The sequence below is a fragment of the Meleagris gallopavo genome, chromosome 1, assembly GCF_905368555.1.
Source record: "Meleagris gallopavo chromosome 1, MGAL_WU_HG_1.1, whole genome shotgun sequence".
NCBI classification, from domain to species: Eukaryota; Metazoa; Chordata; class Aves; order Galliformes; family Phasianidae; genus Meleagris; species Meleagris gallopavo.
In genome coordinates, this window is record NC_139404.1 from 221,902 (window position 1) to 249,634 (window position 27,733).

Sequence of the window (27,733 nt, forward strand, 5' to 3'; positions counted from 1 at the left end):
CGGCACCTGGAAGGGACACAGTCTGTCCTGCTGCCAGAAACACTGTGCCACCGCCTGGCTTAATTCGGGATCCGAGCAGTGCAGGCAGACACAGCTCTGGTAGATCATAGAATCATAGAATGGCTTGGGTTGGAAGGCATCGCAAGGATCATGAAGCTCCAGCCCCTCTGCTGCGTACAGGGCCAGCAACCAGCACAAGAAAGATGCAGAGCTCTTGGAACGAGTCCAGAGGAGGCACTGAGATGGTCAGAGGGCTGGAGCAGCTCTGCTGTGAGGAAAGGTTGAGGGAACTGGGATTGTTTGGCTTGGAGAAGAGAAGGCTGCAAGGAGACCTCAGTGTGGCCTTCAGTGCTGGGAGGGAGAGGATAAACAGGAGGGGAACGGCTGTTTGTGAGGGTGGGTGGTGACAGGACCAGGGGAATGGCTTTAAAGTGAGACAGGGGAGGTTTGGGTTGGATGTGAGGAGGAAGTTTTTCATGCAGAGGGTGGTGAGGCACTGGAACAGGTTGCCCAAGGAGGCTGTGGATGCTCATCCCATCCCTGCAGGCATTCGAGGCCAGGCTGGATGTGGCTGTGGGCAGCCTGGGCTGCTGGTTGGCGACCTGCACACAGCAGGAGGTTGGAACCAGGTGAGCACTGTGGTCCTTTGCAACCCAGGCCATCCTATGGTTCTATGACTGCATGCTGAGGTTTCATATTTGAGGGATGAGAGATGGTGGTACAGAAAAACTCTACAGGAACCCATGGGCACCTGGGTCCCCTGACCCCACAAAGTGCCAGCCCTGCCTGGAAGCACAACCATGTGGTCACACCATGCTCTGACACCGCTTTAATTACTAAAGTAATCACAGCCATTTCCAACCTTCCGACAGCCACAGAGCCCTCCAAAGGCTCTATCTGTGCAGAATTACCATCAGCATAAAAGGAGCTGTGGTGCAGATGGGCTGCCAGGAGCCCTACGTGGCTCTTGAAGAAGAGCATCCACGCAGGGTGCGAATCTACTCACTCCTCAACTTATTCAGCACCAACTTCGCCTTGCAGAACCACTCGATCGGAGCTGCTCGAGTCACACGGAGCTCGTTGTGGAGCACCACACGGCTGCTCTTAATATCTGTGAGTGCAGAAAGTCTAACCCTCAACGTGATGCCATAAGGATGACTGACGACGAGCTGTGCACATGATTCGTAGCTTTGCGTGGAGGTGTGAAAGGCACTGAATACAAACAGGGAAATTTGCAAAAAGCAAAGCCAACGTGACAGCTGAAAAAGTGAAAATGTTGCCACCGAGGCAAGTTATGGAGTGGTCCATCAGCCCCATCCCTGCAGACACCCACGGGCAGGGGATGGGGCTCTGAGCACCTGATGGAGCTGTGGGTGTCCCTCTCATTGCAGGGAATGGGACCAGATGGCCTTTAGAGGGCCCTTCCAACCCAAACCATTCTGTGATGAACAGATTTGTGAAACACAAGAAGAATTCTTGGTGATTCGTGTCCCGTTTGGTAAGGTGGCAGCCCTTGTGGGACCCTTCCAAATGCTGGGGAGGGTCTCGTGTGGAGCAGTGACATGTGAGGAGTGGGAGAGGGCTGCTGGAGGCAGCTTTCCAGGAGCTGAAGACCAAGACCTGCAAGCAAATGCTCTGAGAAATACCCCAGCACAATGCAAAGCCAGATTCAAGGAGCAGGGAGGTAAAATCCAACTGTGTGGCTGAGACTGCATGAGAGCACAGTGCAGATGAGAAGGATGTGGAGCAATTAGAAACCGAGGAAAATGCAGCAAATAAGACACCCGTATTGGAAAGCTGTGGTCCTTCTACATCCCAGAGGAAGCAGCTGCTGGGATTTAACATGCAGCTTTTTTCTAATTTAACATTAGAGGCACGGTGGGCCTCTAACTGGAGGAAAGCTGGTAGATGCAGAACAGCACCTGCCTGGGGATGTTCACACCAGAGGGGTGAAGCCAGAAAGAGACAGGACAGAAGCTGGCCATCAGATATACAGCTGCAGACAGCAGTTGCACAAATGGAACTAGAAAACAAAAACCCCAAACTAAGGCAAATGCTCCTCTGCACAGGAGCTGCCAGTCAAAGGAATGAAATAAAAGAACCAGAATCCCCGTTTTTAATGGAACTACTGATCCAATGGGCCCTGGGAACTGGGTGAGACACTGGGAGAAGGTGTGACACAAAGCACCTGGGAAAAGGCAAATGCACTCCTGAGCTTGTGCTGAGCAGCGAGCATGGCAGAGCTCAAAATCTTGTTAACTGGGAGATGTTAATTAACAGTGACCTCAGCGTGGTGAAGCTCGTCATGCTGCAGGTCCAATGGAAGCCAATGAAGTCACCACCACTGCGCCCAGTTTAATAAAATTCATAAAAACTAATTTTGGCAGTAAGAAGTGACAGCGGTCAGCTGAAAGCAAAGGCACTGTTGGTGTCCTGGAAACTATGACTGGGCACCTTGTGGGCTCAGATATCCCAGGAAGTCTTGAGGAAGGCCTAAGGAAGGCAGCAGGGCTGGGAGCAATGGGGTGAGGAAGGCTCTACAAGAAACAGCAGGCAAAAAGACAAAGCTGTATTTCAGCGAGGAATAAAAGCCTGAAACAAAACAGAATGAATCACACATCCTTTAAAGTTAAATGGGGGGGAAAAAAAAAGAAAGAAAGAAAGAAAGAAAAACAAACTCACAAACAAACAAAAAAATGAACCAAACCAAAAAGAACACCCACGAAAATGGAGCTGCAGGAACGATGCGCCTGAAAACCAATGCGTCATTTTTCAGAAACATCCAGAAAAGAGCATTTGTTGGGAACTTAAAATGACCAGTGGATAACCAGGGATACAAGAAGTGCTCACAATAGGGAACGAAGCCAAAAACTGCTGGTGATGTTCTCAGGAGATGGGACAGAGTCCGGCGCTGTGCCCGCAGTGGGGATCCTTGGGGATCCTCCCGAGCGCGGAGCTCTGAGAGCCAATGGATGAACCAACCAGTGTGAAGAACCTCAGTGCAACCCTTCCTCAGATCAGCTCCGAGCATCAGAGGCTGCCAAATGGGCCATTAACCCAAGATATTGGATTAAATGGACCTTCCATCCAACCCCCTCACCAGCTTCATGTGGCTGCATGCGCTCACAGCAGTGCTCAAAGGCCATTCTGCCTCTCCTCGTTTCCAGCACTGCTCAGCACTCCGTAACACAGTTCCATGGAATTATCTTCCCCTGCTCGGCACCGTTTGACCCAGTGCTACTTTTTATCTTGCATCATTAAAAACATTTCAGCTCTTCTGAATTGCAGAATGAAAAACTGGAATGCGTCAAAGGTCCACAAAGGAGTGTCTGAAATGTCTCCCGTGAAGAAATTGCCACCCACCATAGGGAAATCCCACTGTGGGGAACCTGCCTGAGCACATGGGGGTTCCCAGAGGTCCCTCCCAAGCCCTTCAGCCCTGTGATTCTGGGAAAACCAAACCAAACCAGGAGCACTGGAGTGCAAGCATCACTGGTGAAATCAGCCTCGGCAGATAACTGTATGCTCACTGATGAACTTAGGATTCCTTGCTTTAGAATTGCTTAGGTTACTCATTCCTAGCGCTCCTACTGGAAGAACTTCCCTTGCAGCTCCTAGGGTCACTTTCTACTTTCCAGATCCATATGGAAGAATGATTCCAACTCAAACCTGTGCCAATATCCACTGTCTTTCGCAGCATCGCAGAGTGGTTGGGGTGAGAAAAGCCCCCTGGGTCCATCTGGTCACCCATCGCCCCAGCAGGGACACCCAGAGCTGTGTCCAGCCCCAAGCCCAGGTGGGTGTGGGGATCCCCAAGGAGGACACCCCACAACCCCTCTGGTCCCTGTGCCAGGGCTCCACCGCCTGCACAGCACAGAGGTGTTTCCTGATGCTCAGAAGAAACCTCCTGTGCCTCAGTTTGTGCCCAGTGCCTCTGGTTCTGCACTGGAACCACTGACAGGAGCCTGGCTCTGCCCCTCCCTTCAGGTACTTACAGCCTTTGCTGATGCTCAGTCCCACCTCTGCCTCCAGTAGGATAACCAAGCCCATTTCCAGTGCCTTTGTAACCATTAACCTTGCTGCAGGGACGTGAACACAGAAGGAAAAGCAATTCCTTTCAGCTGTAGGGCTGTGTGTGTGGGGATGCTATGAGTGCAAAAAGCAGAGACAGCTTCAAAAAGGGATCAGACTGTCTCCAGGGCTGGCTAATGAGAACGTTTGCTCAGACACTGGAACGGAGGTGTTGGTGCCCCATGCCTTCCAGTGTCCAGGAGGCATTTGGACAATGCACTTCAACAGGTTAGCCCTGCAGTGGTTCTGCAGTTGGATCAGATGACCTCTGAAAGCCCCTTCCAATTGAACTATTCCATCCCATTCTAAATTAAGCTTTAAATAAGACCTTGCAGGACGTTGGACAATGCTGCCAGCACTTGCCTGCACATCACACCGATTCTGGCTGTCATCTTCTGATTAATGTTCCCAAACACCTTCCCCTATTGTTTCCAACAGAAACAGGCAGGGCAACTACGGATTCATAGTAGAAATCTGTTAACTTTTAGACACATCTTGCTAACATTTCCATCTTACTTGCTGCTTTCCCATTCTTTAAATTCCCTCTGACATCCCAGCCCTCCTAAGCACCAACTTTATGTCATCAGTGGAGCCCAAGAGCAAGCTCCTGATGCCAAGGACACCAGAGATCACACTAAAGACCTCTAACAGCACCAACACAAGATGGCTTTTCCTACCAACCTCCTTCTGTTCCAGCAGTTCCCTCTCAGCAACCCACTGCTCTTGCACATTCAGATCACTGCTTATTTACATCTCAGCTCTGCATTAATGCCACATTCTCCAGGAGAACCATCTGTTTAATGCAGGGCACTACATCAGATGTCCTCTATCACACCAACAGATTACATCCACTGTGTTCACCTTTCCTGGGGAGCTGTGCTTGGATCCAGTATATATTCAGGAGTTTTTGATTTAGTGTTGATAGAAAAAGATGCACAAGCTCCTTAAAACCTGAATCATGGATCATGGAGATAAAGAGCAAGCTACAGTAAATCATTCTGACAGACAGAGAGACAGACAGATAGAGACAGAGAAAATGCAAATATATATGGATATGTGAAGGATATGCATATATAAATGTCTGCACACATATCTTCACAGCACTGTAAACATCAATGCCATTCCCCATGGGTGAACGTTCCCTAAGCACTTCTCCATGGAGTGCAGCAATTCCACTCAGTGCCTCAGCCTTGGTGGAGCCAATTCCCAAACCCCAAACACATTCCAGGCATGCTTTCTTCTGCCATCAGGCAGGGCAGCTGCCATTCCATCCTGTCCCATCTCACCCCATCCCATCCCATCCCATTCTATCCCATCCCATCCCATCTCATCCTGTGCCATCCCATCTCATCCCCATTCCATCCCATCCCATTCCATTCCATTCCTATTCTATTCCATCCCATCCCATCCCATCCTATCCCATCCCATCCCATCCCATCCCATCTCATCCTGTGCCATCCCATCCCATCTCATCCCCATTCCATTCCATTCCATTCCTATTCTAGCCCATCCCATCCCATCCCATCCCATCCCACCCCATCCCACCCCATCCCACCCCATCCCATCCCATCCCATCCCATCCCATCCCATCCCATCCCATCCCATCCCATCCCATCCCATCTCATCCTGTGCCATCCCATCTCATCCTGTGCCATCCCATCCCATCCCATCCCACCCCATGATCCCCTGCCTTCTCCATGTCACTGCCCCAGCTCTCCCTGCAGTATTTGATCCAGGCTGGAGATGCTCATGTCCACATGTTCTGTCCCTGCACAATGGGTCACCTCCCTGGCAGAGCTTCCTCCCCACATCTCCTGCTGCACCCGGGACCTCCCACTTGCTTTCACACATAGGGAGCTCCTCCTCTCCTTTCACACCTTCTCTCACACCACTGTCTCACATTCCACATGTGGTCGCTGCCCTCTCACACACCATCACTGCTAACCACGACCTCCTGTGCTGTCCTCAGGAACAGGTTCTGCCCCACACTCAGGGCAGTGGTAGGATGTGCAGATTAATAGGCAGAATAAAGCTGTATGACACTGCCTTGACAGCAGCTATCAGGAGAGGATCATCTCCATCACCACCACCACCACCTCCCCACACCTCCGCTGTTCCTGGTCTCTGCTGTTTCCAGGTTAGTCATTCTCTCCTACCAATGGCGAGTTGCAAAGAGACAAAGGGTGACACAAAAAACTGGGCACCTCGCCATCCCCAGGTAGAATCACAGAATCATCGAATGGCCTGGGTTGAAAAGGACCACAATGCTCATCTCGTTCCAGTCCCCTGCTATGTTCACCAGCCTCCAGACCAAGCTGCCCGGAGCCACATCCAGCCTGGCCTTGAATGCCTCCAGGGTGGCCTTGAATGCCTCCAGGTAGCTGTAAGGACTTGGGTTCACCTCTTGGCTGCCCATGGGCCTGCAGCCAACCCGATGGCTTGGCCAAAAAGAGCTTTCACAAAACACAGTCATAGATTCAAACAGGTCAGAAAAGACCTCTGAGATCCCCAAGTCCAGTCCAAGCCATCCCACCATGCCCACTACCCATGTCCCCAGGTGTCACAGCCCCACGTTCTTGGGCACCCCCAGAGGTGGGGACCCCCACTGCTCTGCTCAGCACCGTGTGGATTTCACCAGGTCCAGAGTGCAAATCAGCTCAGTATAGGAAGTGAAGCAGAATGCCACATTCAGTCGGAAGTATGTAGGGAATTTAGATAAGCAGATTATAAATATACAGACTGGAACTTAACCGAGGGGAGCACTGCTTATCAGCAGCAGCAATTCTCCAAGCAGATTGTCACCACCGTATCTATCCTTTGTCTTTGACACAGCCTTCAGATTGGGAGGCTGATAAGACCCTCCTGCACCAGCGACAGCCGTTTCCTCATCTGAACACAGGGGACTATCAGTGTACAAACAGCTTCAGCCTCAGCCACCCTCCAGGCCTCTCCCCTCCATCACACTGGGACAACTGGGCACGGATCACACTGGCATCTCAGCACTCAGAGCCGCATCCACCACGGCTGCAGCAAATCGTCTGTCAGCACGATTGGGATCACCTGAATTATGGCTGCACCCCAGCAGACAAATGAGCTGGGAGCAAAATAACTGGATTTAAAGATGTCACAAAACATCACTTCCCTGAACTGCCTTAGCAGGGAATCACGTCGGGCCTTTCTCCCCCTGTGGACAAGGAATGCACTGAGCTCCTCCTCGTATCCTGCGCAGCTGTGCAGCCACCTGCCCTGCAGGACACATGGCTGTTCATTTCTGATGGATGGGAAACCGGAGCTGCACCTTTAAGAGATGCAAAGGAAACAACCTAATTTAATATATTCCAATAATGAAAACTCCGCTGGAGTATATTAGGCAACTGGAATGGGGATGTGATTGAATTTCAGAAACTGTTCTTGAATACGTGAATTACATTAAGAGGAAGAGCTGATGGAAAGCGTGGTGTGTGGCAGGTACTCAGCGAGCAAGAGGACCTCCAGAGCATGCCAATACCTTGCACAAAACACTGGGGGAAAGCAGAGGGGGCCTGTGGCCCTTCTGTTTCATTTTCCCCCTTGGGAAGCAGTCCACAACCACTCCAGATGGCCGTAAGCTGCTGAAGGTCTGTTCCACTGCTAAGAGGGACTCAGCTGCAAGCAGTACGAGAGCAGACGGTGCAAAGGGATGGAGGAGCCCACAGGGCAGCAGAGGACACCTGGAGCTGCTTGCACAGAGCTCCAGCAGTGCCTGCATGGGGCTGCGGTCAGCCTGAAGGCAGTGCTGGTGCAGGGCTGCAATGAGGGGTGCAGCAGTGTTTGTAGAAGCGGTCTTTGTGTTTTGCATCCAGCACAGATCTCAGACCCTCAATGCAATCTGAGCTACATACAATCTGAGTCTTAGTGTGCACAGAGAGATGCATCCCCAGTGTTCCTGGGCTTCAGGACAGCAAAGGGCTGTCCGATGCTGATCCATCCATCCCCTGCCCTTGTCAGGCTCCAGCTGCTGGAGGACTTGCTGGGGGCTGGAGAAATAGGCAGGCTGGGGCACAGCCCCATACTGACGCTCACCAAACTTCAATTTGCACATTGCCCAAAGGCCCCTCAGACCAGCAGCTTCCCAGGGCCCAGATCTCAGCCCACCTCAGACTATTCACTCCCACTACACACCGAGACCAATCAGCCAGAGCTCGTGTGACACAGAGCAGAAGTGCCCATGTGCTCCAGGAATGAAGTCTGTCAGAACCTTGACAGACTGCTCAGAGCTCATCTTCTTCTTTAAGGCATCCTCTGAACTGCCACAAAGGAGACTTGAGAGACGAAACCTCAGGGATGTGGTTGAAGAAGTTCCACTTGACTACGGTTACAGATTTAGACCCAAGAAAGCAAGCAGTGGCTCTGCAAGCACCAAGGGGTGCACGGCCCCAGGCAGGGGTCCCACACACAGAAACATGACAGCAACACCAGAGGAAAGCTATGTCAGCTCCGGCACCAACTGACATCAGGCCTGAGCGTGGAAATCATATCCAACCTAAGCAGATCTCACAAATGACACATCCAATGCAGACAGACACGCGAGTTGCCTGCAGCTTCCAGCAGACACAGCCAGGAGCTTTCCATCACACTTTGAGCATCTGGGAAGGGAACTGGAAGACTCTCTACAAACTTCAGGTCAAAGAAGTACAACACAACAACAACAGAAGTCTCACTCTAAGGTAATTAACAGATGAAATACATGAAATACTTCACAGGACTGGGTTAGTGGTCTGACAGCACAGTTTTCTGTCTCTGACAAGCAGCACTAGCAGGTGCTATTAAGGAGAGCATCTGTGCCTCACCGCTCACTTGTGCCATCACTGCTCTGGTTCTGTCTCTTCTTGAGGTGCTCCAGCGGATCTCTGAGCTGCTGCTGTGCCCCAAGCTCATGATTTTGAGAGCTGTCAGTGCTGTTCTGGAGCTGCACTCCACGTTTGGCATCGTGTAGCTGAATGCAGACTCAATACATCGAACACTTGCAGCTGCACTGCTTTGTGTTTATCTTTGCCTGACACCTTTCATGCGCACAGCCCTCATCAGCATATCCATCAGAATCATAGAACCATAGATTCTAGAATCACACCCATCTGGAATCATAGGTTCTAGAATCTATGGGCATCAGGATACCCAAAGAACTTTGCCTCTTCCACAGATGTAGAGGGTTCAAAGCACACTTCCTCCCCCAGCTCAGCGATGAAATCAGAACGAAGCAGTTCCAGCAGCAGCTCCAGCTGCCCCATTCCTGACTGTGTGCCCTCCCAGTATCAACATTCCAGTCTCACCCATCACAGCCTGGTTGTACATTGGGAAAAGTCCTACACTTAGCTTAGGCAAGGTGTTTGGGTGATTAAAATACATGTTTTTTGATGAATGTTCAAGCCTCCCTTTTGATCTCAGAATCACAGAATGGCCAGGGTTGGAAGGGACCTCAAGGATCACGAAGCTCCAACTCCCTGCCACATGCAACATGCAAAAACCTCCACATTTCAGAGCAGCCCAGGCTGCCCAGGGTCCCATCCAACCTGGCCTTGAACACCTCCAGGGATGGACGGGGCATCCACAGCCTCTCTGGGCAGCTCTCTCTCCATTTAGAAGCCTTTGAGCCCATCCTTAGTTCCATCAGCAGCCTCAATGCAAAACTTCTTCTAAAGCTTTCCAGAAAACCCAAATGTATTTTGGTCACCGGATTGCCTCCATCCACGACTGCCAACACGTGCAGCTCCTCTCTCAGCTCAGCGAGGGAAGTCTCACTTTGCAAGAGCCATTGGTTCCTTACAAACAGGCCGTGCTACTCCCAGCCACCAGCAACCTTTCCCGTCATTAACTGCAGACATCCCCATCGTGCAAAGGATTTCCACAGATCCCTCTGCAGCCCTCCTGGTGAAGGGCATCACGTTGGCACCCTCAGGCACTCTGTGCATCAGCAACCAGAGCTGCCCTTTGCTGCTTGCAAGCAAGAGGCAGCAGAGCTGGGATGTCACCATTCATGTCCTGGGCTCCGCCATTTCAATGCTGCCTCGAAGCTCTTGGGCAGCCTCAGAACCTCAGGTATCAACTTAACGACAGCGTGATCGCTCACTCCAACTCTTAATTATCCTCACTTACAAAAAACAGAGGCCCACGACACTGCAATCTCTTGTTTGAACATTCTGAATTCAACTTACAGTCAACGCCTTTTGCCATTGCCATCAGATTCATAAACCTTCCATCACTCAAAGCCATCTCTCCGCAGCGATACCCGCAGGCCACGTCTAAATCAGTGCTCAGATTCCTGCTGGAGGTCTCGGATGCCTCGAGCAGCTCTCACAGGTCCCTTCCCATGAGACTCAGGATTCCTCTTGAACACGCAGGCAGTGCATGGGCACACGAAGCTGTGATGCTCAGCTGGAGCTGCGTGTCAAAGCCATGCAGAGCCGCTCCCTTGCAATGCAGGCTTGGGCTTTGCAGTGCTGGATGACGCCCAGGGCTGGTGCTGGATTTTCCTCTGAGTGCTGTGAACGATGACAGCTCCATTTCTGAATGGTGCAGCCAGCATAGCCCTCCTCTCAGCTGCCAGCTGCCAGCCCTGAGCTCTGTGCCACCACCTCTCTGCCAGCTGCACCAACGTTGTGTTCCTCCCTGCCCATCCAAAGGAAACCCAATGAGCCAGGAGGCTGAGTGCCACCAGAGCCAACGCAGAGCCTTCCTTCTCATTCAGAACCTCAGAGCCACCCTCACTCCCGGCACATGACTCAAGCAATCCTTCTGGGTGTAAAAACTCTTTATGGCCCATTCAGCTGCTCAAAGACAGAAGCACGGGCTCCCTGTCCCCACTGGTTCTGCAAATCAAATCCTGATGGCGACCGGTAGCAGCACTGCCAACAGCTCCTTCCATCGAGTGCATCATCCACGAGGAAAGCTTCTTCCCAGCTTCACATCCACAGCAGTGAGAGCAGTACAGAGTCCAAAAACTACATTCATATTTTGCCTTGGATTTTGATAAGAACTTAATACAGAGCTTGACTGCCTAACAGAGACGAGATTCTGAAAATCAACACAGATGAAATGTGGGGAAACCGACAGTGTTGCCTGCATTCAGACAGGACATCCGCCAAGAGAACAGGGCTCTGCACATCTGCACACCCCACAGCTGCCCCAGCCCGGCCATGTGTCCCTACATGGACACAAAACACGGCACGTGTCCATTGGTTCGGCTGGAGCAAGCAGCTGGAAGTGACCAAAGGAAAGAGGGAGGGAGGGAATGCGGGGCAGATCTCTGCAGGGCTGTGACCTGGACCATGGCAGCATTTATGGGACCCTCGTTTTGTACACTGGCATTTTATGTCCTCTGAAGCACTAATTCACCTGCTTGGTTCCCTGCTAACACTCATGTGAAACACCAGCTTTCTGCCACGCTGGCTTTTATACAAGGATCACGTCTGCTCAAAGATTATATTGCAACCATTTTTCCTCCACTTCTCCTCATTTCAAAATCTCGGGTCCATTTTAACTGACACAGAGCTAAAAGCAATGAAAAACCCGGGAAAGTTCAGGCTAGAAGATATTTCAACAGGAAGATTAAAACCAGCTAAAAGAATGCATTGCTACAAGCCAACCAGCTCAGGAACGCCACTGGCAAGACTCTGCCCACCATAAAGTAATAGCCCCATTAACACGGAACAAATCCGCTTTACGACAGCTGAGATTGCTGCCTAGTGTCAGCCATGCCCAACTCCAGGCAATACAAGCAATTCCATGCCAAGCCATACAGCACGGTCGTATTTGGAGTGCACACGCCGAAAGCAGGGAGCGATATAAGGGTGTCATAAACATCACACGTGGAGATAGAGATGATAATCCGTTAATTGCTTCAGCCCAAGGTCACTCCATTGGCACACAACTACCAGAGAGCTCTGGGGGGTCCCAAATGCCTTTGGCACTGTTACAGGGAGACTTGGGCACGTGAGTTATGGGCACATAAGCATTAAACCGGGACATAAAATCCTTTAAATATCAGACATTTGGGGCAAAAGCCCAGCCTCATAGCTGGGGCACCTCGGCACACGGGCGCGTGGCCACGATGAGCCCATGGAGACAGAGGTGTGCCAGCACTGCAGCCTCGCACTGGGACACCAGCCTGGGTGAAGTGGGTAAGAACTGGGAGTACGAACCGCCCTTCTGGACCCTGTGTGCGTTTCAGAGTTGGCTGTCTTCAGGTAAAATCAAAAGCTGTCTCAGATCCCAAACCCCTCCAGATGGGGCCACGAGCACGGCTCCCTCCTCTCCCGACCTCGTGCCCACGGTGTGCAGGGCGCAGGCCTCGGGCAGTGCTGCTTTAGGCTCAGCACCAGCAGTGCTGCTCCACCTGCTCCTCCATCAGCCCAAAGCACACGGAGCCGCTCGGTGATGGGAGCAGTGCTGCCGTGAGAAATGCACGAGGATAACAGTGGGGAGGGCACGGCTCAGATCGCACCACCAGTCCTATGGATCCCCCAAACCAATGTGATGTTAAGTCCCGTCCTCCTTGTTCAGCTCTGCTTCTGCAGAAATTATTTCCTTCACAAAGAGATCACATCCAGTCTGTGCTTCTTTGCAGCATTTCTCTGCTGTCAGCTTGCACAGCTCTGTTCAGAGCTGCCTGCCTGGTAATATCCAGACAAGAGTGCCACTGATCGACAGAAGCACCAGGAAATCTCCTCTGCTATTTGCTATTCTGGCCCTGACATTGCCAAACCTCCTGTTTGGTTTCTGTCAGGATCTGCACCACAGGCACAGCCTCGGCACTGGCTGCAGCATCCAGGTTCTGCCCTGAGCCAACAGCAGCGCTCCAGAGCAGCACCCAGAGCTCGGGGCTGAGCTCATGGAGATGGCAGTAAGGATGGCAGCAGGGGTTAGGGCACAGAGATGGGCTGCATGAGGCTGAGCAGGAGGGCAGTGAATGGTGGCAGGGCCAAGAGACGGTGCCTACAGCTCTGAGAGCATGGCTCTCAGAGATGGGAGCAAAGTGCAGCGGTTCCACCAGCTTCTGCAACGCAATGACCCCTAGGAAGCACTCTGAGATCACACATTGATGATGCCGTGGCAGATGACCGTGCTAAAGTCTTTGGGAAAACACTCAAGCCCATGTAAACAGCCACGAGCTGTGAGATGTGATGCATTGCCATCCAGAGCACGGCGCTGGAGCCGGCCCAGCATGCGCCAGGGCAGCTCACCGGAGCAGAGAACCGTGTGAGCCGCCCGCCTGCTGCAACAGCAGCTCCACGCCTGGCAGGCGCCCGCTTGGGACAGCACCAACCACCTGCTCCAACCGTTCTGCATTTCTGTCTGCTTTCCAGGAGAGGACGGTGGGCTGCAGAGCTGCGTGGAGCTCATTGGCATTCAGGCCATGCCTGCGCTCCCAGCCCGCTGCTCAGAGCCATACGGCCGCTCACACCCCACCAGGAGAGTGCATCCATGCCATCACTGGACCCGGGTCTTCCAAGGACATCCCATCCCCAAAGCCACGTGGGCACAGAGGCAGGGACAACCCCAGCACGCTGCGGGCACGAGGGGAGCAGCGGGGCTGCATTGTGGGGCAGTCCTTGCAGTCGTCCTTGTGACAGAAGGATCAAAAAAGCATCCACTACTGAGCTCAGCTCTGCTGAAAAGGCCCTGGGGATGCTGGTGGGGAGCAGCACCGCGAGGCAGCACTGTGCCCTCACAGCACACAGAGCCAACTGCACCCTGGGGGCATCCAGAGCAGTGGCCAGCAGGGCGAGGGAGGGGGTCTGCACCTCTGCTCTGTGCTGGGACACCTCGCCTGGAGCACTGCATGCAGATGGGGAGCGCTCAGCACAGGAGAGACATGGAGCTGTTGAAATGCATGCAGAGGAGGGCCAGAAAGAGGATCTGAGAGATAGACGTGGGGAGATGGTTTCCAACTAACAGAGGGAGATTGAGGCTGGATGTAAGGAGCAGCACTGAGGGTGGTGAGGCACCGCGCAGGTTGCCCACAGAGGTGGTGCTGCCCATCCCTGCAGACACCCCTGCACAGGGGATGGGGCTCTGAGCACTGATGGAGCTGTGTGGGGGTCCCTCCTCACTGCAGGGAGTGGAACCAGATGGCCTTTACAGGGCCCTTCCAACCCAAGAGAGCATGCCAACAGCAAGGCCGAGATGAGGAGCCCTTATGAGGAGCCCTGCAGATGAAGGCAGGCACCCCTTAAAAGGTGAAAAGAGGAAAGAAAGAAAGCTCCAAGTGCAAATATTCTGTGCATTGAAGAGCGCAGCTGGGAGCAGCACCGCAGGGAAAGACAGAGCGGGGCAGTGGGAAGGATGCTGGTGGCCCCAGGACAGCCGTGGGGTCACTGACACTGACACACCACCTGCCCTCAGACTCTGCCTGTGGGCATTAGCCAGCCCTGAGAGAACATCCTCAGCTGCCAGCTGATGGTTGACACAGAAGCTCACCGAGACAAGCAGCAATCGCAATAAGGCACAAATTGTGAGAAATGAAGCCATGGATGCTGAGTGGCCCAACAGGATGCAAAGGAAGGCTTGTTTCCATCTGGCGCCCATCAGTGTCACCTCCCTTTCTGTGACACGTCCCAGCACATTGCCCATGGTCCCCCACTTCCCATGGCCCCCTCCTCACATGGGGGGCTGCCTGCAGTGGCTGGGGAGCAGCACTCCACCCAGCACTGGCACAGCACAGCCACGGTGGCACTATTTTCTCTCCCACTTTGTACATGCTGCTGTTTTGTTCTGTATTCTAACGAGTGATGCCTCACGAAAGAGCAGAATTCTTCATGGTGGAGCTGACAAGGAGGCCGGTGGGACTGCAGTTAATTTACAATCCCATACAACATTTAGGCCGTTTGAATTCCTTCCCTGCAGTATGCATCACCCCTATTTATCAACAAGCTCCATCAGACTTCCAAGCCTTGCAGTTTCCCCCATATAAAATAAGCAGACTGGGGATCAGCAAAGCAGAGAAGCAGTGATGTTTAGTGAGCCTTGCTGACGTCGGCTGTCACATCACTAACGCTGCTCAGGGCAATGTGGTTTCTCTTCTCAAACCTTTGTTTTCCTGCCAGTTTAGGGTTGAGAGATCAGGAAATGAGTTCCTTTTTGGGACACGTTCCATCCTGCTCAGTGCAGCGGACCCTCACCAAAGGGCAGCAGAACCCACGCAGTCTCCATTTGGACGACAGCTTCACCTTGCTCCAGGTGCTCACGTTGCCTTCCCCCAATTCAGATTCCCATTCCCAGGGGTCTCTTTGATCCCAGATATTTTTCTGAACCTAGTGCAGGCAGCTATCGTACCCCAGGGAGCAGCTCCTCTCCCAGAGGTTTGGCCTCGTGCAGCTCTGGTGGGATTGCCCCAGCACTCCCCATATTGCCCATAAGGACGTGATGGCTTCAGATTCCTCAGGCCTTTCTGATGGATTTCGGTCATCTTTTTGCAATTCCCCTTCAGAAGTTGGCACGGTGAGCGCTGTCAGTCTCTCTCCTACCTCGAGATGCGGAGCTGAGTAAAGCTGTTGTCATTCACTATCCCACACTTTCAGAGACGTGTCTATTTCAGGGATCTCCATGCACAGTGCCACATGTGGCTCCCCCTGCTCTGGGGGCAGCAGCCCAGAAGCTCACCAACAGAATCATGGAATCAGGTTGGAAAAGACCACTAAGACCAACCCCAACCCACCCCTACCGTGCTCACTAACCTCGTCCCCAGGTGCCACAGGGCGCAAACCAACCCACAGCATGGTTGGGCTGAAGGGACCCCCACCCCCACCCCTGCAGTGAGCTGGGTGCCCCCCTCAGCTCAGGCTGCCCAGGGCCCCTGAAGAAGCTGTTACTGAGACAAACACCAGCATGGAGGTAATTTCACCTGAATGTTGCTCGGATTCTCTTTGGGTTTACCAGAACAGGCGGTCGCCCGGTTCCTTTGGATGCACTGCAGTGAGCACCAAGGCAGCAGCACCTTCCAGGTGTTGCATGGTTCAGATGCACATTACAGCAGAGCTCTGCCCCAAGCTGCTGCCCCTGGTGGGTTCCTCTCCTCACGGTGTGCTGGGGGCAGCTGGAGGGGCACCCCAGGGGGATACGAGGCCCTTCTGGCTCCTTCACCAACAAGCTGGGAGCTTGCTTTTCTCCCTAATGGAAGGTTCAACACAGTGACCTCCCAAAGTTCCTTCCAATCCTCATTATTCTGCAGTTCCTCTGCAAGCATCCCCTGTTTCCTGCACAAGATGCCCACTTGGACATTGGGGACCAGCGCTCCTCCTCACCACATTTCTCTAAAGGAGCACTGACCAAATTATCCTTCAGAATCGTAGAATCATAGCATCACCAAGTTCAGAAAAGACCTCTAAGGTCGCCCAGTCCAACCATCCACCTATCACCAGTATTTCCCACTCCACCACGTTCCTCAGTGCAACACCTAAACATTCCTGGAACACCCCCAAGGGATGGTGACCTCCCCGGGCAGCCCATTCCAGCACCCAACCACTCCTTTGGAGAAGTTGTTTTTCCTCATGTCCAGCCTGAATCTCCCCTTCCGCCCCCCAAACAAGGCGTTACTTCAGACCACGGCACCACACCAGGAGCAACAGATGCTCCAACTCTGCTCTTCACCATCCTACCCCAAAATAAAGCCCCATAGCTAACGTGTGGGGCACAGCCCCATATTGCTGCATCGCTGTGTCACAAACAGTGAGCCTCGGGCAGAGCCTTCTCACCGTGGAGCTCCATGCTCCCAGCACTCCTAGGAAATGATTTTGCTGTGAGGAAGAGTCTGAAGCTGCAGCGGAGATGCAGAATGGACTCAGATTAACAGCTGGCACCGGGCTGAAAAGCAAAGTGCAGGAGAGAATGAAACAATCTCTGGCCGTTTCTCCTCAAATCCCCAAATGCGCGGAGAACAAATCGAATGGCTCAGAGCCTTTCAGAAGCTGTGAAGGTAAAACAAATTGGCTGAGGCACTTAATAAATAAATAAACAAAGCAGCGAGATAGCACTTAGGGCAAAGATCTCATTCACAGTGCTGAGGGGGAAATTGGCCTGGGAATAATGCATCGGTCCGCACAGTTAAACGTAATAATGTGAGAGAAGAGGTTGGGACAAGGCATCTATTTTATTAAACCCCCCCGAGGACAGGTCACGATTATTAGAAATAAGATCCCTGGGATGCAGTTGATGCAATAACTGCCGTTTTAGCAATTTCAGAAGAAGGATGTTTGTTCAGGGTGGCGAAGGGCCAGCAATGTGCGGGGTGCTGCCAGCAAAGGACATTCTCTGGGTTTCTGTGCACGGAGGAGCGGTGCTCGGTGTGCTCTCTGCCTGCAGCAGCCACGGGCATAGCAGCAATTTGCATTACCTGCCGCAGAGATGCTCATGGCCAGGAGCAAAGCAGGCTTTTTGGAGCACAGGCAGCGCAATCCCTGCTTCCCTCAGCGTGCGTCCTGCTCTGAGCACCACCAGCTGGGCTTGGCACACAGCTCTCCTGCCTTAGGGGATGCAGAGTAATGAGAGATGGCACTGAGCTGGGATGTGCTACCAGGAGTGGGGTCTGGAATGCCCAGCCAGCTCCTGGACTGTGCCTGCGACCACCTGTTAGACACACGGTGCAGAAAACAGACACAGGACACTCTGTGTGCTCCGATTCCAAGAGGCTGAGAACATGAAGGCAAAGTTGGCAGGGATGGCCACAAAATGGGAAGTGTTCATCCAAGGGAGGGAAGGATGAAGGGAAGGTGGGGAGGAGGGAAGGTGGGTGGGATGGGATGGGATGGGATGGGATGGGATGGGATGGGATGGGAGGTAAGGATGGGAAAGAGGGAGGAGAGGAAGGAGGGAAGGCAGATGGAAAAGTAGGAGGGAGGAAAGGCAGAAGGGAGGGAAGGCAGGAGGGAAAGGAGGAGGGAGGAGGAAAAGAAGGTAGGAGGGAAAGGAGGAAGGCAGGCGGGAGGGAAGGCAGAAGGGAAGGAAGGAAGGAAGGCAGGAAGGGAAGATGGGAGAGAGGGAAGAAAGGCTGGAGGGAGGGCAGGCTGGAGAGAAGGCTTCAAATGCTACAGAAACTGAAAAACAGCAGTGATTGCTGTGGGCAAAACACACATATACACACCAGATAGAAAAATCCAGAAGGCACAATCACAAGAAGTGCCACTGCAGCGAGAAGCAAGGCAAACAAGAAAGCATTCTGCAAATGCCCTGCAAGAAAATGACAGCAAGAAAAGATCCCAAATTGCTGGAAATGGTTGGTGCTCTTTTGGGTAACTGCAGAGAGAGAAAGCTTCCAATGGACGAAACTAAGGAGACCAACTTAATGTCTGCTCATCACTGAATCAGCCTTTAATACAAAGATCGGTGTGAGATGGAATGCACCTTTGCAGGGGCAGAGAGGAAAGAGCTCACCTGGAAACCAGCAGCGGGAACTAACTAATGTCGGGGTGAGCCTGACTGCACATCTAAGAGGGAAGTTTAAGGGTGCATTGAAGCAATCTAAGAACACTTAAGCTCATCTTTGAAGGATCATGTGATACAGAATGTGTCCCAAAAGCATGGAAGAGCCTGGGAAAGCACAAGGTTTGGGTTTAAGCAGACCCCGATAAGCTGAAGGTGCTCCATCTGTGCAGGAGACATCAACCGCAGCGCGATCCAGATAGGGAAACACTTGTTGTGGAGTGGGATTTGAGGGAGGAAAAAAAAGGTGGAGGCTCTCACATGCGGGATGTGAGTCACACATCAGACATCTCGTGGAACGCAGCATTAGCAGCTATCAAAACCACAGCCTGAAAAACACGCAGCGTCATCTGCTGCTGCGCTGTGCTGCACCTGCACCACGCTGCTGCCAGGAGCAGCTCTGGGACGGAGCCGTGGGTGCAAACAGACACACGGGGCTTCGCAGACCCTCAGAGCTCCGGGAATTGGGGGAGGATCACAGCCATCTGCACCACCAACACCTCCCCAGGGCAGCTCCCAGCCATGGGCTCAGGGGACAGCGCAGCACCACGGGGGATGCTTGGAGTCAGGCTGCCCCAAACCCTATGGGGTGCATCAACCCCCGGCTCTGACCCGTGCCCATACACACAGCATCGCTCCTGGAAAACGTGAAACACTGCAGCTAAACCACTCTTCCCTTAAATTACGTCTGCCAGCCTGAATATATTTGCAAAACAATCAGAATTTTGCTGGCGGCTTCCTCCCTCAGAATAAAGGATTTAGGGACACATGTTGCAGCCGTGGATTTTTCTTTGTATTTATTCTGATCAAAATCTGACCCAGCACCAATTTTCCTGCAAGATTTTGGGGGGAGATGTGAGAGAACTCCACGTATTCATGGTGTGTTGTCACTTATCAGTGTTTTCCTCTTGGAAAAGAAAACATCACTGGGAACTGAGCACTGAGATGTGGTAAGTATCACAGAATCATAGAATTGTCAGGTTGGAAAAAACCTTAAAGATCATCGAGTCCAACCACAACCAACCATCCCACCCCAAACCCTAACAGCCCCCCACTAAATCACGGCCCTGAGCACCACATCCAGATGGTTTTAAACACATCCAGGGCTGGTGACTCAACCACCTCAACCACTGGGCAGCCCATCCCAGTGCTTCACAGCCCTTTCTGTACAGAAGCTTTTCCTGAGATCCAACCCAAACCTCCCCTGGCACAGCTTGAGGCCGTTTCCCCTCATCCCGTCACCTGTCACCAGTCAGAAGAGACCGACCTCACTCTGCTGCAATCACCCTTCAGGTACTGGCAGGGAGCAGTGAGGTCTCCCTCAGCCTCCTCTTCCCAGACCCAACAGCCCCCGTTCCTTCAGTCTCTCCTCGCAGGCCATCTTCTCCAAGCCCTTCCCCAGCCTCGCTGCCCTTCTCTGGCCCCGCTGCAGCCCCTCCGCGTCCTTTCTGTGCTGAGGTGCCCCAAACCGAACCCGGCACTCGAGGTGAGGCCTCAGCAGAGCCGAGCACAGGGCAGGATGACTTCCCTGCTCCTGCTCGCCGCTCCTGATCCCAGCCGGGATGCCGTTGGCTTCTTGGCCAGCTGTGCGCACTGCTGGCTCACACTCAGCCCACCGCCCGTCAGCACACCGAGCTCCCTTTCCATCGGGCAGCTTCCAGCCGCTCCTCCCGGGGTCTCCCGGGGTTGCTGTGCCCAAAATGCAGGACCCCACACTTGGCCCTATTGAAACTCGCACAGTTAATCCTGGCCCATCCATCCAGTCTGTCCAGGTCCCTCTGCAACGCCTTCCTCCCCTCTGGCAGATGGACGCTCCCTGCCGCCCCGGTGTTGTCTGCAGACTTTCTGAGGCTGCACTCAATCCCCTCATCAAGACCGTTAATAAAGGTGTTCAGTAGGAGTGGCCCCAGCACTGAGCCCTGGGGGGCACCGCTCGTGACCGCCTGGATTTAACTCCACTGACCAAAGCCTTTGTGCCCGGCCATCAGCCAGCGTTTCAGCCAGCGGAGCGTCCGCCCATCCAAACTGTGTGCAGCCAGCTTCTCCATGAGGATGTTGTTGGGGACGGTCCCGATGTTTGGGACTGGATGATCTTGAAGGTCTTTTCCAACCCTGGTTATTCTGTGACAGTGTCCAAGGCCTTACTGAAGCCCGGGTAGACCACACTGACAGCCTCACCTCCATCCACTAAGCGGCTCACCTTTTCACAGAATGAAATCAGGTTTGTCACACAGGATGAGGCTGCCCCTTGTCCTGGTGCTGGGCGCACCGAGCAGAGCCTGGCTCCCTCCTCCTGACCATCATCCACCCATCAGCACTGCTCAGATCCCCCTCAGCCTTCTTTCCGCCAGGTGAACGCCTCCTGGGCTCCCAGCCTTGAGCTTCAACTCATTGCTTTACATTCCTCCCATCACCAGGACAGCTTCATCCCACTGCCCCAACCTCACCGCCCGCACACCACACTAAGCACGGCGGCTGCACTGTGCATGTTTCACCTGCCCCAAGCTCAGAACCTCAGAATACTCCTATCCCTACAGAAAAACACAAAAAACGGAACAAAACATCTTCTTAGACGCACGTCATTAAATGCAGATGGCCAGAAAGGATCACATCAGCCCTGCTCTTTCCATGCCCCAGCCCAGGCAGTAGGCAGAGGATGGACAGAGCTGCTCTGTGTGTCCCCAGGGCTCCCGGCGGTGCCAGGAGCAGCTCCAGAAGCACTGATTACAAAAGCCCACAGTGTGATTTCCCTCACTCCGACCTCCTAATGCTTCTATAATCACACCGTGCCCCTGCGCAGCAAGCTCCCGAGGCAGTGAATTCCAGAGCTAACTGCAGGGAAAAGCACCATCTCATCCTGGTCTTGAATTTGCTTGCCATTAATTCCGTTGCACGCTCTTTTTCCTTGGTGCCACGAAACAATCAGAAGTTCCCTATTTCTCTCTCACAAGCCGTTCCATATTCCCAATATTTTTAACTTTTTCCTCCCATCCGTGTCGTTTCTAAGGTAACAATCCCGCTCTCCTAAATCTCTCTTCAGAGCAGAGGATTTTGTCATTGCTATGAAATTCCTGGCCACGGTTTTCACGGTGTGCATGGAGCTCAGTCTGTCCCCAAGTCACTCACAGGTGCCGGCGCAGCTTCTGACCACAGCACCGGGCTGTGCCCACATCTTCCTCCACCACCTCCTGCAGTGATGTGGTACCACCACACTTTGTTCTGAAGCTCACACTGAGCAGAGCTCCCTAACGAGCTGCGTAGGAAACAATCTGCAACCTCGCTCAGGTTAAACTGTTAATTAGGAATCCTACCGAGGACCCGCGTCGTTCAATTCTTTGGTTCCTCTCGTAGCTATTTTGCATTTATTCTCCTTATTTTTCATTCACTGACATGCTTCTGTTTCCCTGATTGCTTTAGATCACCTCAAAGACTCTCCAAGCTGTATCTGTACGGTGTTTAATGTAAAGAGCTGTCACCTGCAGACGGGCTCTTTGCTGCCCAAGCCTATTCCCTGCTTGCTCATTAGCAAGCACAAGGACAGCCCACAGCTGGCACCCACTCTTCGGCCTCCTGCTCTGCACACACAGTGTTGGAGTTCCCCTTTACCCCTCAGCACAAGCTACTTTACACCAGGCATGGCTGCGGTTCGCCTCTCCAACAGGATTTCATGAAGCAAAGCCTGAACCCAGCCTTCACCAAGAGGCCTTCTCCTCAGCTCCTGCTCTTCAGCAGCACTTTGCCAGGGAGGTCCCTGCCCTAAATCAGCACTCGTGCCTCCGTTCCACCCAGAGGCAGAGCAGCAGCAGAGCTGGAGTTGGTGCTGCTCATGGTCACTGGGTGACAAGGGCGCAGCAGGACAACCAAAGTCACACAGATGGGCCATTGCTATCTCTATACCACAGTGAATGTTGGTCCTGTGCTGATCCACCAACCGCTCCCAGGCCCAAGTGGGTTCAAGAGAGCAACCACCTGTAGGTATGCAGGAGGCAGTGACAGCCAGGAGCCGGCTCGGACACATACAGGGCCAGTTTTTCTGCAGTGTGCCACCTCCAAGTATTAGTTTTCAAGATGCATTCATTGCCATGGCAACAACGAGCACAACATGGAATCGATGTACTCACCATTCTTTTGAGACGCAAAATTAGAATGAGGGATGGGGAGAAGATTGAAGCAGCCCCCACTGTGCTCGTGCCAAGCCCTGAGCATCCCCTCTCCATGCACTGCTGGGACTTGCTGGTGCCAGCCTGTGTCTCACCACCGCTCCCATGGGTGCCAATGCACGCCACGGCCACGGCACAGCCCAGTCCCACTGTGCCCACCCAGCTCTCACCTGGCCTTGCCGCGGCTGCTCCTCCGGAGCGTGGGCAGGTCGACCTCCTTCTCCTCCTGCACACGTTGCAGGGATGGGGAGCGGCTGTGGGCGCTGCGGGCGCTGCCGGAGCTGGCCAGGCTGCCATCCCCACCACCGACCCCCACCGCAGCCTCCTGCATCTGGGCCAGCAGCTGGGGGGGGAGGCTGCGCAGGGAGGGCACCGGAGAGTAGGACGCCCGGCTCTCCGCCTTCAGGTTGTTGTCGCTGGCCGAGCGCTGCAGCATCCGAGGGGAGGAGAGGCCGCCGGCACCGAGGATCCGTCGCCGCTTCGTGTAGCTGGGAGTTTCTCTGAAAGGCACTGCAAAAGAGGCAGGAAAGGGGCGTTAGGGATTGGGTCTGCGGGGCGAAGCCGGGTGGTGAGTGGTACGGCATTGGGATGGGAAGATGTGGGAAGAGGTGGAGTCACTGTCCCCAAAGGTGCTCAGGAAAAGGAGTAGGTATGGCACCTGGGGACATGGTCAATGGGCATGGTGGGGATGGGTTGGGGTTGGATGGGGGATCTCAGGGGCCTTGTCCAGCCTTAATGATTCCGTGATTCTATGGCCATGCTGGGGCAGGAAGATAGTAGCAGAGAAGGAGCACAGAGATGGGATAAGAATTGTCATAGAATCATCGAATGGTTGGGTTGGAAGGGAACTCAAAGCCCCTCCGCCCCACCCCTGCCGTGGGCTCGGTGCCCACCACCAGCTCAGGCTGCCCAGAACCCATCCATGCCCTTGAGCACCTCCAGGGATGGGGCACCCACACTCTGTGCAGCAGTGCCAGGACCTCACCACCCAGGAGAGGAGGCACATCCTTATGGGAACACAGGAAGAGCCAGAACAGACAAGGACGGGCTCCATCTGCTTCCAGCTCCCACCCCAGCATGGCACACGGTGCATGCTTCTCTCCCAGGGCACAGCCACAGGCTGGGAGCACAAGGAGTAGAAGAGTTGTATCAGGAGGGTTTAGAGGCAGCATCAGGGGAGGCACCAAAGAATCTTCAGTGGGGCCAAAGCCATGGTGAGGGTCAGGGCCACCAGTGGAACCCCCTGCAGCCCACAGCCTGGCCCAGGGGTGGGCACATGCACATAGTCACTGGCAGTGATCCCAGTCACCAGTCACTCCTCAGTTCTGGAGGTAAGCCTGCCCTTCCTGCCCGTTCTCCTAAACTTTAGCAGTGTCTGGAAGGAGCAGACTGCACAAAGCCACCTGGAGAGGCCAAATCCCACCTCTGCCAGCAGCTCTGCAGAGGGAGGATGACTGCAGATGGGATTTCACACAGCCACAAAGGGACGAGCGCTGTGCTGCAGCCATGGCACGTGTGCATTGTGGAGCCCAAGTGATGCAGACCTCAGGTCAGGAAAGACACATTTTTCTCAATGAATCTGTTTTCATTCTGAAGCTCAGTGTGCCTTAAAGTGAGGCAACCTTCAGCAGGGAACACACCGTCAACAACATCCAGCTTACTTCATCGAATCACAGAATATCCCAGATTGGAATACCCACAAGTATCACCAAATCCCACTTCTGCCCAGGGCAGTGAGGAGTCCCCATCCCTGGAGGTGCTCAAGAGCCGTGTGGATGTGGCACATGGGGACATGGTTGGTGGGGATGGGTTGGGGTTGGGGTTGGGGTTGAGAATCTCAGAGCTCACACTCTGCTCCATCACTGAGTACCTGAGTGCTCCCAGCACTGCTGTGCTCGGAATATTTTCCCAAGGAGCATTTTAGGTTCAAAGCACAACAATTTTAGGCTCCTGTAAACCTTCCTGCTGCCATGGCAACTCGATGTGTTTGTTCCCTGATGTTCCAGCCACGTGGAGGGAGGATTTCTGCCGGCAGTGCCGTGCCCTGCATCCAGGGCACCCACAGGGCAAAGGGTACAAAAGGGGAACCCAGAAGCAACAAGAGATGGCCGATGGAAAGAGGAATGGTCCAGGCCGTGTAAAACGTGCTGTGGATTCAGGTGTGGGAGTCTGCAGGACTCCAACCTACGGTCACTGCCATCAACACAACAGAAGGGAGTGAAGTTGAAGTCAGGGCGAACAGCCGCTCTCCCAGTGGTGACACTCAATGTGCTGGGCTGACAGGGGCTGCCCTGGATCCGTGTGTCATCCCGACGTGACAGACCACCAGGAGACGTTTAATTCTGTACTACATTACTGCTCGTAGGAAAACACTTAAATAAAATCAAAGAAGCAAATATGAAATGGGTGCATGTCACAGTAACTGACAGGTTTAAAAATTATCAGAAATTGGAAATGCAAGGAAGTTCCACGCTGCTCTCAAAGATCTGTTGTCAAACCAAAGTAATCCGTGCCCTTCAAGCACGGTTCTTGAAATAAAGGCACAGAGTTACTTTTACTAGAAGTGCTGAACACTGACTAGGGATGAAAGTCATTGGCCTGAACATCTTTCACAGAATCACAGAATCGTAGAATAACAGAACAGCCAAGGTTGGGAGGGACCTCAAGGATCACGAAGCTCCAACCCCCCTGTGCCATGCAGGGCCACCAACCTCCCCATCTCACAGCAGCCCAGGCTGCCCAGGGCCCCATCCAACCTGGCCTTGAACACCTCCAGGGATGGACGGGGATCCACAGCCTCTCTGGGCAGCTGTTCCAGCACCTCCCCACTCTCACACCAAACAACTTCCCCCTGACAGCCAACTGAAAGCTGCCCTCCCTCACCTTCCAATCATTCCCTGTCCTGCTGTTCTCTCCCCTTTCCAAGAGCTGACTCCCCTCCTGTCTGCAGGCTCCCTTGAGGTCCTGCAGGCTGCACCTCAGCTTCTCTTCTCCATGCTGAACAGCCCAGCTCCCTCAGCCTGGCTTTGCAGGGAGGTGCTGCATCCCCTGATCATCTTTGTGGTGTCTTTGCTGTGAGAGTGGTGAAGTGCTGGAACAGCTGCCCAGAGAGGCTGTGGATCCCCGTCCATCCCTGGAGGTGTTCAAGGCCGGGTTGAATGGGGCCCTGGGCGGCCTGGGCTGCTGTGAAATGTGGAGGTTGGTGGCCCTGCATGTGGTGGGGGGTTGGACCTTCGTGATCCTTGAGGTCCCTTCCAACCAGGGCCATTCTATGATTCCATGAACCTGTGATCACAGAACATCTGCAATTAGGAGGGACTCATAAGGAATACGATCTCCATGAAAAAAAAAAAACAACCAAAAAAAAAAAAAAAACAACCAAAAAAAAAAAAAAACAACCATCGTTAGCATTCAAAATAAGAGGAGTTAATAAAAAGAAAAAAGAAAAAAAGCAAAAAAGCAAGCAGTGACTCATCTTGCAAGGGAAGAAAGCAGCAACAGCTGGCAGAGACCCTTCTGGGCTGTGAGATCTCTGCTCCCGTTGGTCTCGGCAGAACCGAGGAGCGCGGAGCACAGCCTGCGCGCAGGGAGAGGTGGAGCGGACTTCATCATGAGCTGCTCACTGCAAGCACCAGCTGTTAGCAGTGGGACACAGACAGGGTGCTGGAGGGCTCACTGGCAAGAGGGAAGGCACTTTGACTCCTGCCTTAGGGCAGTGTGAGTGCTTTAATGTGCGCCGCCCCATTAATCACCCACTTCCACGCGCTGCGCAAGATCTCCCATCACTGCGCACATTCAGATTGCTTCTCTCAGCACCAAAATCACATCCACCCCAAAAACAAAGGGAAACACGGCCCACATCTCAGCCTCACACCAGTGGGGCTGCAGAAAGCAGCTCAGGACCGCTCTGCTGCTCACAGACCCACCTACAGAGCGCCAAACACAAATGTCCCTGAGGCACTGCAGGGCACAGCAGCAAACAAGAGGGTTTCCAGGTCACATCACAGACTGCAAAGCCAAAGCTTCCTGAGCACGGACCTCCAGCAGTGTGCTCTGAGAACAGCAGTCCAGCTGCAGTTCAGTCTCCTGAAGGACAGGAGGGCACCTGCAGTATCTGAGGGATTTCAGTGTGGCCCCAGCACACAGTAACTGCATGCAAGGCGAGACTGAGACAGCTCCCTCCATTGCCAAAGTCTGATTTAGGGGTAAGAGAGTCAGGAGTCCAAAAATAGAGCGGAAAGAAAAGATTTTCTATTACTACCATGAGAGCAGAGGCTCTCCAATGATGTACATGAAGGCTCTGAAGCACCTTTGGCTCCCAGGTGCCTCCTGATCACAGCAGCTGCAGGCTGGGACCCGGGCACCTGTTTTGGCACAGAGGAAAGCTCAGGGCTCAGCAAAACCCTAGGAGGTCCCACAGCCCAGGCACTGCTGGAGGACACCTCATCTGCTCCAGCTTCATTGCTTCAATCTGCAGCCCAAACTGTTCTGGGGCTCATTTCAGGATCACTGTGCAGCTGCAGAGAAGTCAGTGATCCAGGGACGATGGCACCTGCTTAGCAAGCCTGGCTTTAACTGAGAATGCAGAGAAGCAGGCATGCAGGCTGCTGCAGGAGGAGGAGGGCAATCAGAGGAACACAGCTATCGCTTGTACAAAAGATACAGGGCTCTTCTCCAGAGGTTCACAAAGCCCTCAGATGTTTGTGCTTCCATCCACGCTGTGCCATGCAGGTACGGTGCAAGCCCAGGGCTGCTCTCAGCAGAAATCAGACATGTTTGGAGGCACAAAACTACTCTCAACTTTGCAACAAGATGGAGACAGAACCTGGTGCACGTGGCAGAACTGCAGAATAGGACGTTGTATTTTGGCCAGATGGACAGAAGGACGGAAGAGGAACCCGTACTGCATGGGGGGAAATCCGTGAAATGGACTCCAAGTGAAACAGCAAGCGGTGGAGGCAGTCTGGTGTTGAAGGTTGCTGTGGGTGCACCCATCGGCACAAGAAAGTCCATTAGAAAATCAGCACTTGGCAGAGACATTGTCACAAAGA

At 53.4% G+C, this 27,733-nt stretch overlaps 1 protein-coding gene across 9 annotated transcripts in view; it reads right to left on the minus strand.

Annotated features, from left to right (window-relative positions):
* Positions 1–27,733, minus strand: part of SHANK3 (SH3 and multiple ankyrin repeat domains 3) — a 306,860-nt gene that overhangs the window by 180,507 nt on the left and 98,620 nt on the right. For all 9 annotated transcript variants that reach the window (XM_085233682.1, XM_085233821.1, XM_085233499.1 and 6 more), the window contains exon 12: positions 22,853–23,192. In XM_085233682.1, the coding sequence (XP_085089808.1) occupies positions 22,853–23,192 (340 nt within the window). The remainder of the gene's footprint in view (positions 1–22,852; positions 23,193–27,733) is intronic.